Source organism: Rhizopus delemar, genomic scaffold (genome assembly GCF_000149305.1).
Source record: "Rhizopus delemar RA 99-880 supercont3.15 genomic scaffold, whole genome shotgun sequence".
NCBI classification, from domain to species: domain Eukaryota; kingdom Fungi; phylum Mucoromycota; class Mucoromycetes; order Mucorales; family Rhizopodaceae; genus Rhizopus; species Rhizopus delemar.
Genome location: NW_027137841.1, coordinates 994,733 through 1,009,613, shown reverse-complemented (window position 1 = coordinate 1,009,613; position 14,881 = coordinate 994,733). Strand labels below are relative to the sequence as shown.

General features: G+C 34.1%; 5 protein-coding genes across 5 annotated transcripts; 4 read left to right on the top strand and 1 right to left on the bottom strand.

Annotated features, from left to right (window-relative positions):
• Window positions 1-1,919: 1,919 nt before the first annotated feature.
• RO3G_15174 (uncharacterized protein) lies at window positions 1,920-3,912 on the top strand (the record flags this gene model as incomplete). Its single annotated transcript, XM_067669758.1, has 2 exons — window positions 1,920-3,852; window positions 3,899-3,912. 2 exons carry the CDS (start codon window positions 1,920-1,922, stop codon window positions 3,910-3,912), a joined length of 1,947 nt encoding a protein of 648 aa, XP_067525859.1.
• A 3,695-nt stretch (window positions 3,913-7,607) lies between these two features.
• RO3G_15173 (uncharacterized protein) lies at window positions 7,608-8,003 on the top strand (the record flags this gene model as incomplete). The annotated part of the gene is made up of 1 exon (XM_067669757.1): window positions 7,608-8,003. One exon carries the CDS (start codon window positions 7,608-7,610, stop codon window positions 8,001-8,003), a length of 396 nt encoding a protein of 131 aa, XP_067525858.1.
• A 182-nt stretch (window positions 8,004-8,185) lies between these two features.
• RO3G_15172 (uncharacterized protein) lies at window positions 8,186-9,043 on the bottom strand (the record flags this gene model as incomplete). Its single annotated transcript, XM_067669756.1, has 3 exons — window positions 8,186-8,613; window positions 8,675-8,816; window positions 8,882-9,043. The coding sequence occupies 3 exons, from the start codon at window positions 9,041-9,043 to the stop codon at window positions 8,186-8,188; spliced, it is 732 nt and encodes a 243-aa protein (XP_067525857.1).
• Window positions 9,044-9,453: 410 nt separating this feature from the next.
• RO3G_15171 (uncharacterized protein) lies at window positions 9,454-10,188 on the top strand (the record flags this gene model as incomplete). Its single annotated transcript, XM_067669755.1, has 5 exons — window positions 9,454-9,574; window positions 9,634-9,662; window positions 9,722-9,858; window positions 9,920-10,089; window positions 10,151-10,188. The coding sequence occupies 5 exons, from the start codon at window positions 9,454-9,456 to the stop codon at window positions 10,186-10,188; spliced, it is 495 nt and encodes a 164-aa protein (XP_067525856.1).
• Window positions 10,189-14,102: 3,914 nt separating this feature from the next.
• On the top strand, window positions 14,103-14,851 carry RO3G_15170 (uncharacterized protein; the record flags this gene model as incomplete). The annotated part of the gene is made up of 2 exons (XM_067669754.1): window positions 14,103-14,689; window positions 14,845-14,851. 2 exons carry the CDS (start codon window positions 14,103-14,105, stop codon window positions 14,849-14,851), a joined length of 594 nt encoding a protein of 197 aa, XP_067525855.1.
• Between the last annotated feature and the right edge of the window lie 30 nt (window positions 14,852-14,881).

Below are 14,881 nucleotides of genomic sequence, written 5' to 3'. Positions count from 1 at the left end.
TATATGAAAAAAATTTAGTCACATTGGAGCAAACCCTGAAATCAAAAAGTTGTCACCCAACGGACCCTATTAGCGGCCCTATTAAAGTTAATAGATCTGAAAATTTCGCCCAAAGGTATTAAAGTGAATAGAAATTATCAGACCCATTGTGGGATTGGAGTTTGTAATGTTTTTATAGTATAAAGTAGGCTTGTTATAAAGGGGTTTTGACTTGAGACCAAGATTTTGAATAGTGCTTGGTTCCAAAATAGTGATAGGTTGAATATAAGCTCGCTTGTCATAAATGACCACCAGATCTTGTTAAGTAGATTAAACTGTTTTGAATAAAGTAAAATAAAAAGATAAAATAAAAGGGATTACAATGAAGTATATATGCTTCAAGGGACTTTTTGTTTTTGATGTTAAGGAAAATAAAAGAAAAACAAAGAAATTTACTTTGAATGAAATTATTTAAGATAATCAAAAATTAAAGTAGTGAAGAAGGAATATTGTGAAAAGTAACATATTTTTGTGAGCGAAACACGATGATAAAAGTGTATATCGAATTAAGATGCCCATCTTGCGACCTTGTGATTTTCAGTGATCAAAGATGGCAGAGGGTTCACATGGAAAAAAGACATAACATATTGATAACAGATCACTCCAGTGGTTGCAAACCGTTGAAACCGAGTCATGAAATTATGAAAACGAAGAATTCAGATGCCATTACTCGTTTTGGTTGTCCTGGATGCCATAAATACTTTGAATCAAATGAATCTCTTGCCAATCATATAACTACTATTCATACCAAGAATAATGGGTAAGCAAAGTTAAGGGAGTTTTTTCGTGATTACACGCTTATCTTTCCTCAAGATTGGTGACATTTTCAATGCCTTCGTGCTCGGTATCAGACTCGTCATATTTAGCTGAGATCGACTCAACCGAAGAACAATCTTATGAAGTCAATTATCAGCTATTGTTCTATATTCGGCCTCCTTGCAATAAATGATCGTTTTGTTGTGGAGAATGCTGATGTGTTCAATTGTTTTTATAAATTCTAAATGTTTGTAATGTGTCGTATTTTCCTTATTAATTACTTAAATGCCGTGCGAGGTTACTCTAGATCTCCATGTTATATAATTTAAGACTATCTTTATATAACATTACGTGTTATATAGTCGTCAGTACACATTGACAATTTTAGTAATTTACATTATGCAGCTTCGATTCTTCAATTATTAATTTTATAAAATAAGACGTAATTTGTATTTAATGAGCTCTCCTTCCTGTCTTCAATCAATGAAGAGGTTCAAGAGACTCATCGATCATCAAGTTTCCCTTTTTACTTTATTTTCACTTTTAATTGACTACAATCTACACATCAATATCACATCATGGATCTCATTAAAACCAGTAATTTGATGATGGAATCCCCAAGTGCACCACTTTTTGTAAGATTGTATTTTATCTGAATAACGTGCCACCAAGCTTAAATCTGAAAATTTTTTGACAATTTTCAAAAGCTATAAACTTTTCCACAAACAATCCAACAATAAAACAAAGCCATAACAATTATTATATAAATCTTTCTGAACATTTCTTATGGATTAGATTGTTAATTTTATCAATAATATTTTTTTTTATATCATTTGAAAACATGCGGTATTTCAAAATTTTAGCTGGCAGTCCTTAAGGGAAGACATATTTTGAAACCTTTTTTTTATTCCCTTTGGTTCCGGGCCGAGAGCCTTTCCCTTTTTTTGCCCCCAAAATGGCGTTAGCCAAAATTTAGTCCCCTTTGCCCCCCCCCCCCCCAAAAATCCATTTTATAAGGTGGAAAATACCTAGGTTTTTTTTTTTTTTTTTTTTTTTTTTTTTTTTTTTTTTTTTTTTTTTTTTTTTTTTCGGCGTTTTTTATCCATCACTTTCATTTTATAAAAATGTCTACTTCATCAGCTCAATTTTATTCGGAAAATGTTTCCGATTTCAAAACAATGAAAGTTGACAAAGCTATTTGGGAGGTTGAACTCAAAAAATTAGAGGATTCTACCTGTGCACACTGGACAAATAAAGGATTTAAAATTAAAGAAATTGTGAGCTCCAATGCTACTGAACCTTCCTCAGTTGGTCGTAACAAAATAATCTTATGGAGTAAGAAATACGCTTGCCATCGTGAACCAAATGTTTATGTATCTAAAGCAAGTGGAAACCATCGACCTATTCAAAAAGAATCCAAAAAGATTGGATGTCCTGCGTGTATCATGGTAACTTGCTACCGTTCAGACCCTGAGTTTGTCATTTTTGAACGAAAAAACATGCATAACCATGTTCCTGGATCTTACGCGGATTTAAAGTTCATGTCACTTTCAGACGCCCTTAGAAGGAAAATAAAGGCTTTTTTGCAATATGGGTTTTCAAGAAGAGAAATTAGATCTTGTTTGCTTCAAGAAATAGATGAGGATGCTGAAGAGCGAGACAAACTGTTTCATTACGACGACGTTTACAACATCTGGTTGTCTGTTGCAAAGGACATGTTCAAATTCAAAGAAAACGAATTTGAATCCCCCAAAGTTTGGGAAGAAAAGCTTGCTGCAATCAACTATAAAATTCTTTCTTATTCCATGGGAAACACATTCTATTATGGGATTATTTCTCCATGGCAAATGAGTATTATGGGAGTATCAAAAAGTTTCTCTTTAGATTCAACTTTTGGTATATCTTCAAGAAGCAGTGAGGTTTTGTACAGCTTAGTAGTAAGACATCCTGATACTGGAAAAGGAGTTCCTGTTGGATATATGATAACCAACGATCAATCCGTAAATCCAGTGTTGAACTGGCTGCGATTTTTGAAGAACAACTGTGCAATGAGTCCAGAACAGATTACCATTGATTGCAGTATTCCTGAATCTGATGCAATTCGAGCTACTTTCGGTGAAAATTGCAGAATTCAATTGTGCTTGTTCCATGTTGCTCAATGTTGGAGTAGAAATTTAGCAACTAAAGTCAAGAATAGTCCCGAACACAGCAATGCAAGAGTAGTACGTGGCAACATCATGAGCGACTTACAGTCGATTATGTATGAAACTACTTGTGCAATTGTAGTAGAAAAAGTAAGGATGTTTAGAGAAAAATGGACTGCACAGCAGCCTCAATTTGTTGAATACTTTGAAGATAAATGGCTTGCTTTGGATGGATATAAACGATGGTCTGCAGCTTATGTTATCGAAGAACATCAGAATATGCGCACAAACAACTACATTGAAAGCTGGCATAATCAGCTAAAGTCAGTGTATCTCAAAAGAATTAAGAACAGACGTTTGGATCGTCTTATATTTATATTAGTAAATGAAGTTGAAAATGATATGAAACTTGAAGAAGCAAGAGTCAGTTCTGAAGTAGGGAGAATGGGACCAGAAACAAGAAATAGAAGGAAAAGAGAAATGATTGCTGCTGCTATTCCAGACGATAGGATGAACGAGATGATTACAAAAGAAAGCGAAACAACGTATAATGTTGAATCCTTTAGTCAAGAAGACATTATGTATACTGTTCAAATTAATGAAGCTGGAAATATTGCTTCTTGTTCTTGCTGTTATTTCAAGTTTAATTCAAGAGCATGTAAACATATGTTTTTACTGAAGAGACACACCAATATCCAAGTTGAAAATGTATCCAGAATGGAGACATTACTTTCTGAATTAGATGCATCACCTATCCCTGAAAACGAGCCTCTGGCTCCTACTGCTGAGAATGACTCGAACATCAATGCTACATCTATTCTAAAGCGAGATATAAAGTTGGAATTAGACTCTTTACGCCATTTAAAAAGAAGTATTAATGCAATCAACGACTATGAATTCTTGACAGATATCAGTAAGAGACTTAAAGCTATTAGAGACGATATAGATTCTCGTGATAGATCTAGAAGAATAGAAACTCAAAGATCAAGCAATTCTTAAAATTAATTAAAGTAATTTACAACTTATAAATTGATTTTTTGGGGGAGGGGGGGGGGCTAATGTGACTTAATTTTTGCTTACGTCATTTTTGGGGCTAATATAAGGGAATGCGTTTAGGGTGGTGTTATAAGTCAAGCTTGGATAAATGGCCTTAAAATAATCGAAGACCTCAACGCCAGACTTCAGTCGTCCTAAGATTACCATTCTCTTCATGAGGGACTTGCTTGCTTCAGTTAAGATCGGAGGTCGTCCGCCAGTATTATTGGGTCTTTGGATATTCCATTTTTTACAATATCGATGAACAGTGTCGTATCCCAACATACTTTAAACATGATTCATATTCAATTTATAAGAAATCAGAGTAATGAATGCTTTACAAAGATTTATTACAGTCTTTTCTCTATTATTCGGTCATAACTAATTCCACTCCTTTAACTCAATGCAAGCTTTTAATATAACTCCTGATGCAATGCAACATAAATGAAAGATCAGATCTACTTAAGAAATAATTATAAAACAGTCCACTTGCATAACCAGGAACAGATCCTCACATTAAAACTTATTGACACTAGATCTACAGTTATAATTAATTAAAGTATCTTGAAAAGGATTTAATTAAACCTCCATGAAAATAGTATAAATACCAGACATTATAATATTAAATAAAGATATAACTTTTTTCAGTCTCGTTGAATTTTATAGTCTTTTTTATTCTTACGAGATAACACAAACAGTGGCTTTAGAGAGAGCCAAGCGATCAGCAAATTTCTTCATAAGACAAATCGGTGTCTAGCAGCACTCTCAAATCATTTTGAGTGTCTTGGGAAATAGAGCGAGTCATTTTTAATAAAGATTGGGTTGAAAATGTTAAATGAAAAAGGACGAAATTCGTTACGCGTTTATTAATAAAGTACCGTGTTTATATACTTGTTTTTTAATAAATGCAAAGCGTTATCCTAGTCACTTATCTCTGTATGTATTGCATAAATGAAAAATGAAGTCTGCATAATTGTTATTGGTATTTAGGCTTTTTTTTGAATGGAGTTAAAAAACCGTTTCAGTGCACCGACTTTAGTAATTTTATAAGGTTTATTGAGCAAATATTGAAATAGTAATACTATTTTTATATTTTATGATACACCAGGAGTAGTGCTTCCATATGATGTATAAAATATAGAATTTTACTAAGTATATCGGTAGTAATGGTAGCAAAACCATATTTAGGAAGAACACTGAAACGGTTTTTTAACTCACTGTAGTAGGATAATCGTTTCGCATAAATGTGCTAGCATTTTGTATCGCAAATTGGAATAATACTTGTAACAGTCAGCCAAATAAGAATGCTTTTCTTTGGACAGATGGGGCTCAAGAAGATTTCTATAATTGCTTGTCCATCCCTAGACTCCAAAGCAGCAATCTTAACAATGCACTAGCGCAAGATATTATCTGTGATTACTAGCACATTGGGCTGCTTAATAAAGGAAGTCCTTGAAAATATGCATCAAATGTTTCTAGTTAGTAATGCTCCTGCAATTGTCGTAACATTTCACTTTTACCTTCTAATTAAACATCAAAGATGTTGATCAGCCAAATAAGAATGCTTTTCTTTGGACAGATGGGGCTCAAGAAGATTTCTATAATTGCTTGTCCATCCCTAGACTCCAAAGCAGCAATCTTAACAATGCACTAGCGCAAGATATTATCTGTGATTGCTAGCACATTGGGCTGCTTAATAAAGGAAGTCCTTGAAAATATGCATCAAATGTTTCTAGTTAGTAATGCTCCTGCAATTGTCGTAACATTTCACTTTTACCTTCTAATTAAACATCAAAGATGTTGATCAGCCAAATAAGAATGCTTTTCTTTGGACAGATGGGGCTCAAGAAGATTTCTATAATTGCTTGTCCATCCCTAGACTCCAAAGCAGCAATCTTAACAATGCACTAGCGCAAGATATTATCTGTGATTACTAGCACATTGGGCTGCTTAATAAAGGAAGTCCTTGAAAATATGCATCAAATGTTTCTAGTTAGTAATGCTCCTGCAATTGTCGTAACATTTCACTTTTACCTTCTAATTAAACATCAAAGATGTTGATCAGCCAAATAAGAATGCTTTTCTTTGGACAGATGGGGCTCAAGAAGATTTCTATAATTGCTTGTCCATCCCTAGACTCCAAAGCAGCAATCTTAACAATGCACTAGCGCAAGATATTATCTGTGATTGCTAGCACATTGGGCTGTGTGGGGGAAAGAAAGAAATGAGGCATACATTGAAGTTTTGGGGGGGGGAAATTTTTACTTGGATATAAAAGGAAATGTCAGCTCAGATTCATTTCCCCGAAGTTACACATTTTTACATAAGGCCCTCTCAACCTCAGCCAGATTGATCCAAATAACAAACCCATAACAAACCCAAATTTGTAATCTGGAGCAATCCGACTGAGGTTGAGAGAACCTATAGAGAGATTTGGGGCCAAATTTAACATCTATAACTTAGAAAAATATCGATGCTTTAAAAATTTAGATGCAAATACCCAGCTTCGGTTTTTCAATTTTACCCAATGAACTCCCAAGTATTATAATCATTCTTCATTAATTAATCAATTTAGCATGATTCTAGTCCTAGGGTGTTATTCTGTTTAATTGAGCAACTTGTTTAAAGTTATTTTATTTGAGTTAATTACGTAGATCTAGTTCCTTTTCTGTTGAATGTATTAAATGAAGAAAACTGCGCAAATATTATATTTTTTTCTATCAAATTGTTTACAGATCATCAAAAATTATACGATATTAGCAGCCATATTTAAATAAGAATTATAACTGTTTCGAAATACTAATAAGTAGCAGCAAACAATATATATATATCAAAGACATATTGCTTTAAAATGAACTGAATATCATTTATTATTAATAAATTATATTATTTATTTCAAAAGGAACCATGTATTGAAAGCGTTACAAATCACGAACTTATTTATATTATACAAAATGCGAAATTGAATAGTAGCCAATATTGTAGTAATATTAGATATAGTTATTTCAGGTACTTATATATAAATACAACTTGTTTTCGCAAAGTTTAATAAAGAATTTAAGTATTACTGTTTTATTCTTCTATACTTTTTATTCAGATATTTAACGCAAATACGTCTAAGTCGACTAATAATAGTAACAACAGCTTGAACTTTAACCCACCTCAGCAGCGTAAGCAAAGAGAGCTAGGTGAATGGAATAAGGGTCGAAGACTGACAGCCATTGAGGCTATGATTGAAATCAGACCTTGGGAGTAAAAACATACACGTGTTACGATAGCCTGGGACGCAGTGTATCAAGCAGTAAATGCAGTTTCTTCTGAACTCCCACCATTGAGTTCTTCAAGCATCAGAAACTTTATCAACTCAGTAAGAATTGACTCGCGTAGAATTCTAAGCCGTGACCTCCAAAGCACGGGTGAAAATGACCAAGAAACTACAATAGATAATCGTGCTCGCTACCTGGATGAACTTGTACGTAAATTACTATATTCTTATAAAACACACGGCCTAATGGCTATATATTATATTTTAGATGACTAATGCTGAAGAAGAGAAAGATGAAACTGATGCAGCAGCAACAAAGGCGAGGATTGAAAAAAGAAAAAAGTCAGGCCCTTCAAGTCGCGTGTTCGATGAAAGGCAGAAATGACAAAGGTAAGAGGAAGGTGGAAGATATGAATACCATCGTCAATTCCACTGATCTTTCTCAAGAAGGATCTGGTGACGAGGATATTTATATCACTACTTGTGATGATGGTGTGAATGAGAACAATGGCATGGTATGTAAGGCCCAAAAAACCAATAAGCCAATTTCAATCTCTAAAAGACAAGAAGCACTGGATACAAGCTTCCAGGCTGCTCTTGTTGCGTATGAACAAGAACGAATACACCAGCGAAATTTGCTGCAAAAACTAGAGATAATAGCTACTCAGATGAAGGAGACTACGGAGAAGGCATTAGAAGAACAAAGTCGGGTGTTGAGGGCTGTGCTGGAAGTTCAACATCATTTATCCAACCAGATGATCTAGTTAATGAATGAAATCAGGCATTAATCCTCGTTTGCTCCCGCTCCTTTTCCTTTCCCTTTCCCTACCCCTTCGCAATAACAACAACAACAACAACAACAGCAGCAGCAACAACAACAGCAATAAGATTTTTTTTTTATTTTTTATTAAAATTTTGAAGGAGTTATTTCACTTACATATTGTTCTCACGTTGGTGCCATTATTCCAAAAAACATACTTGTTTGGTTGCCACGATTGACACATACATGTATATTCTTCATTAGTGTAGCAACGACGTAGAAAATACCTACTCGACTTAAGCCCAACTTCTGCCCTTGGCGAAACTTTAGGAATCCAAACAACGTCGAAACGTGTCCAAATTCCCATTCAACACACTCTCTAACAGTTGCCATTCTTTTGTTAAGTTCACGCTCCTCACTACTACGTACTAGAGTAGTAGGAATTGGTTGGATCAATACCATAGATTGTCTATATGCAGGGTCACCATAGATAGCATATTGTTTACCACCAATATTTGTACAGTCCAATACAACTTCCAGCTCATCTAGAATATGACTACTATCAAGCATATTCTGGTCATGAACACTACCAGCAAACGGTCCGCATAAGCTTACTGTATTTCCATTCAGGAGTTACAATGGCTTGGTATTTCAAGCCATGTTGTCGAACATGACCATTGTAAACTGATTCTTGGGCATCGCTTGGTCTACACATTGCAATCAAAGTGCCATCGATAAACCCCACAACATCATCATAGCAGGAACCTTTGGCAACAATTGCATTATTGAACAATCGAAGGTTGAATGAGCTGAGTGCCTTTTGTTGAAGCGAATTCCATCTCGATATTTGTAAAAAATTAATTCTATCATAGAATTAATTACAAGGCAAATCGTTGAAAGATCGATCCCAAAAAGTAATTGGAGATCAAATAAACTTGATGGATATGCAAGTCTACGTAGCATTATTGCCAAAGCTTTCGAAGAATTATAGGAGAACTGTTGTGGTTCACCAGCTCTAAATACAACAGTAGCACCTAACCCCATAGCTGAAACGATTCATTGGAGCTGGCTGTACGTGAAACGAAATAAAAGTTTCTATATCCAATTATGTTCTTCTATCTCTGGTATGCAGTTCATAAATTATGATGTCGTTACCTAAACGACCAAACAAGTGGTCCTCATTTATATGAAGTTCTTCTTCAAATTGTAGCGCGTTTAAGTAAGCTCTATGAACGTTAATGTCAAAAAGGTTTAATCAAGGAAACATGAGTATATAATTTAAATTATGTTTTCTATATTTTAAACCAGTAAAAATCTGAGTTCCCAAAAACTCTCTATTATCCTTGAAAAAAAATTAGCGTGATGTCTCGCTAATTGAAATTTGAAGTGAGCATTGACGTGTAATAAGTGTTTTCTGATTTTTCTCCTTGAACTTAATAATTCCTATACAAAAAATGTCTATCGAACGTGTAGTTAGCGCTGTTGAGGGAGTTGCTGATGAAGAAATTGTATTTCAAGCTGAAAGAAAAATAAGAGCTATTAAAGAATCAAGAAAACGTTTAAGAATCGAAGAAGGTAATCTATATTTTCCATTAGTTGTCTTGTTCATTTATTACCAATAAAAACATTTTTAGAGAGAAATGAAGAAGCTAATGAATTACAGGTAAAAAAAAATTGGTTTAGATATTATTCAATGCGAACATGATTAACAAATGTATTTAGTCTGAAGTAGATGATGCTGACTGCATTTCAGTTATTGGACACGAAAAGTCCTTAATGTTTTTAGTTAGAAATCAGGGATTAATATTTCATAAAAAAAATTATAAAAACATGGCTATAAATGACAAATACTACACATTGTAAGTTTAATGAAGCGCTGTATGTATAAATGTACGCTAATGATATTTGATATTTAAAAAGGTTGTGCTTAAACTCAATCGTTGATATTAATGACAAGGCCTACATGAAATTACTAAATTTGAATGAAGAAGCTCAAGAAACTTTAAAAACCCGATTTCAGTTTCCAAAAAAAACTTTTCAAGAAGTAGATCAAAAACTACAAACAATTTTCAATTCCACCAAAAAAGTCAGTAATAAATCAAAATATCTAACCCAATACTTTTATATATTAACACTTGAGCTATACTTTAGATGAGCCTTCGTCAAAAGCACAAATTCTATACCATTAAATCGTTTGAAGTAGACAAAGAAGACAGAAAAAGATTACTGATCGTTGTCCACTTGTAACTATATATATATATATTGTTTAACTTGTAAATGTTTACTTACATATCATTGTTTCTTTTCATAGCTACAACATGTTGACTTACAGGAAAAACGACCTCGAGAAATGGAAGCAATTCTCGGAGTGGTCGGGGATTATTAAGATTTGGGCGACAATATTTGAAATTTTATTTGAAGATACCCCCATTAACCTTGTCTGGTAATGTGTTGGACACAAATTCTCACTAATTTTTATTAATCTTTTTGAAATAGGGGTGACACTGTAAATGAAAAATTCAAAATTGATCTTCGACTTTGTTTATTGATTAACAACAGAAATTTCGACATCTCAAATATTGAATTCAAAAGGACAGGAAATGAAGCTCGCCTGGTTAGAGAGGACCAATCAAAAATACTGTCTGAGGGGAAATTGATATTGAATCAACTATGTAAAAATCAGAATCTGTCTTTTGAAGAAGCAAAAGAAAAAAAAGTGATTGTTGGCCAAGTCTGCGGTAATATATATAACCTTAAGAGCTCTAACGGTTTGATAACAGTATCATTAATACTTTTTTTTAGGCTTAAAAGCCGTGTTTCTTGAGCTTAGAGTAGTAGCAAGTGGTTGTTATATGCCAACCATGTTTGGCAAAACCATAAAATTTCCAGTAACCGACGAAAAACTCAAGAAATTTATTGCTGCCAATCTTGAACAATTGTTTTTTTTCAAGGTCTGTTTGCCTTATAATACCTTACTATTAGCATATATCCTAAAATAACTTTTATAGAATTTCATTTTACAAGAAGCAGAACTTCTGAAAGGCAGAATGTTGAGAGATGAGTCGGATTTCGGCTCACAATCAACTGTGGAAGATCAAAGCTTTTTAAAAGAAGTATATAATATACCATCTAAGGCACTTAAGTTTCCAAAAATCAACGATGATTATTTTAAGTAAACCATTGTCATTTTTATAAAAAAAATCAAATTTTTTATGTTTAGATTCTTCAGGAGATAAATTGTGATATTTGACTTTATTTGATAAAAATTAAGCTTTGCTTTTGAAAGAGCTCTGTGATTTATCCAAGAGAATAAAAGGAACAAGGGAGGACGAGACTCGATGAAGAGATGTTTTATTTAATAAGAAAATTGTACTCTATTTATACTTTTCATACACGGATAATATTTCATGTCATGGATTCATAATTAATGAGTATGGTCTAGCTGATGACAAATAGATAAGGGTTACGTGTCCTTCTATTGTTATATTTGTCATAGAATACTCGTATATGATTGACTGCGGCTGACTGTGATTTAGTTCCTGGATTTAATATAATTTAACCGTGCAATTACGCAGCATCTTATCCTTAATGAAGATTATCGGAATTAACCTGTAGTCTATCTATTGGATATATTTTGCATGTAGCTTATTAATACTATCTTCATATTGAGTTATGAATGATGGATACATCAGTATTGAAGGAAGTATGAGGCGCGCAATTTGAAAATTTGAAAAAACGAAAATTTGAAAGGAATAAATTTATTTATTAATATTTAGTTGATCCTCCTTTTTTATTAATAACCTCTTGAGTTCTTTCCGGAATGTTATCTACATGTCCTTGGCAAAGATCTTTATGGAAGTCATTTCATATTTCATCAACCCGTTCCCAAAACACATCCATGTTCTTTGCTCTATATTTGTAATAGTTGAGTTTCAACTTCAATTGATGTCCTACGTGCTCCATTGAATTTAAGTCGGGGATCTAAGTTGGTCAATAGTTAACATAGCTCTCTTGGTGACTACATAACTAGGCTATTGTAGATTATGCCTTGTGCTTTGTGTCATTATCATGCTAAAACAAAATGTTGGACCAGTCCAAATTGTAGTACTTCATAGTATCACGAAGCGTAGTGTTCAAAATATGCTGGTAAACACCCGAGTTCAAGTTTCCATCGTAAATTTAGCAAGCATATCCTGGTCTTTCAGAGGTTATACAACTCCATGGCATCATTTTGCTAGCTCCGTGCTTGATTGCAAAATCCAGGTCATGATGTTGAAGAAGGTCACTTGGCCGTTTCCAACAGTGATCAGCACCATCAAAGCCCTATACGCTGAGCTTGGTCTCATTAAAGTACACTGTTTGCTGTCAGTCACTCATTGCCTAATCCTGATGCTCCTTGACCCGTTCTAACTGATGCTACGTATGCACTTTTGTCTGAAATGGCTTCTTTTTTTCTATCAGAAGATGGAACTCCATTGATTTCAGTACGTTAATTTCTGACTGGTATGAGATATCATAGCCAAATCCAAACAGCTCCCGGTACACCTCTTTAGAAGCCTTTAGAACCCATTCCATGACTTTTCTTTTGATTAACCGCCTCGTCACTTTGGAGACTACTGTAGGTCTACCACCTGTGTTTACTGTCCTACTTGAAAACAGCCGTCTAGAGTATCTACTAATAGTTGATTAATGTAATCCAGTCTCCTTGGCAATATCATATGTTGTAGAACAGTAACTGATTGTAGTTGACATTAATAAATATAAGTCTTAATACAAGATCATAATTAAAATAAAATAAAATACAAGTTTATTTAAATAAGATCATACAATCAATTCCAATTAAACATGTTCTTTTAGAATATGTATTGTATTCATGAGAGTTCTTTGATAAGAAGAAGTATCAACTAAAATAACCAAATCCAATCCAATATCAGGAATATTGCTCATCTTTCACGTAATTGAAATATCGCGTAAAATAACGTTATTCAAATCAGTGAGGAATTCCCAGAATAAAAGATAAGCTATGGCAGGCATACAAAAGAGCAAATGAAAAGTTTTCATAATCATAATTAGAGATGACACTTGCTAAAGTACCTGAAGATTAGAAGAACGATCACAATAGAAGATATCAAGCCACTCACTCAATAAGATATAAATACCTGCCTTCAATTATAATAATTTTTACTTTATGTGGTATTTACACATGTAATAAAGTAATAATGTAAGTTACTACGAACAATGGTCCTCCAAATTAGGAATATCGGACATTGTATTACGCCACTTCAAATAAAATCCCGATCCACTCCAGAATATTCTAATAAGTTCCTGGATCAGGATTAATAATTACAGTAGGTCAAAAAACTGCTGCAAGGAATTGCAAAATTCCGGTTTTACAGCTGGTTTTCCATGGGTACTGCACCAAACTATCCCAAATTTTGACTGTTTGTACCTCAATAGAAAGTGCATTTACTCGTTGACTATCGGATATGGGCAATGGTTATTGGTGGAATTTGAGATCGCTAAAGGTAGTATTATGAACGTCCGACATTTTTTACTTGTTCAGATATGTTTGAAATGACGAATTTTAATACGACCCAACCGGTTGCTATCATAATTTTTCACATTCTTGACATGATTAGAATGTTGCCAGTATATAAAAGCGCTTACAATTCCTTTATTTTAAATTTTATATTTCCTTACTTAAATTATTTCTCTTTTTTACCTTATTACCAATCGCATGCCTAAACGACTGCCAGAAGGAAAAGTAGACGATCTCAAGCAAGCATTAACTGGATCCACATCAACGTACGATATTGCTAAAGAAATTGGAGTACATGAATCAACTGTCAGTAGATACTCTAGACGGTTGTTTCCAAATAGGACAAAAAGCATAGGTGGTAGACCTACAGTAGTCTCCAAAGTGACGAAGCGGTTAATAAAAAGAAAAGTCATTGAAGGGGTTTTAAAGACTGCCAAAGAGGTACACCGGGAGCTGGTTCAGCTTGGCTACGATATCTCATACCAGTCAGCAATTAACGTACTGAAATCAATGGAGTTCCATTCTTCAATAAAAAAAAAGAAGCCGTTTTTGACAAAAGCTCATATGCAGCATCGATTAGAATGGGCCAAGAAGCATCAGGATTGGACAGTAGAAGAATGGCGAAAAGTCGTCTTTTCTGATGAAACCAAGATCAACGTATGGGGCTCTGATGGCTGTAAGTATTATTGGAAAAGACCAAATGATCCTCTTCAACCGCATCATCTAGAACTTACAGTCAAGCATGGAGCAGGCAAATTGATGATGTGGGGCTGTATAACTTCTGAAGGACCAGGATATGCTTGTCAAATTTACGATGGGAACATGAACGCGAATGTTTATCAGCATATATTGGACAGTGCGCTTCGTGATACTATGCAATACTACAATTTCAACTGGTCCAACGTTTACTTTCAGCATGATAATGATCCAAAGCACAAGGCAAAATCTACAATAGACTGGTTAGATAATCATCAAGTGCGGTATATTAGCGATTGGCCAGCTCAGAGTCCGGACTTAAATCCAATAGAACACGTATGGCATCAATTGAAGTTGAAGCTCAGCTGTTACGAACGTAGAGCAAAGAATACGGATGAGCTTTGGGAACGAGTAGAAAAAGTATGGAATGGCTTTGACAAAGATCTTTGCCAAAGGTATATCGATAGCATGCCGGCAAGAATTCAAGAGGTTATTAATAAAAAAGGAGGATCAACTAAATATTAATAAATAAATTCATTCCGTTCAAATTTTCGTTTTTCCAAATTTTCAAATTGCGCATCTCATACTTCCTTCAATACTTATCCAATAGGGCTTAAACTCTTTCGGATTTCTCAAGACATGTAGAA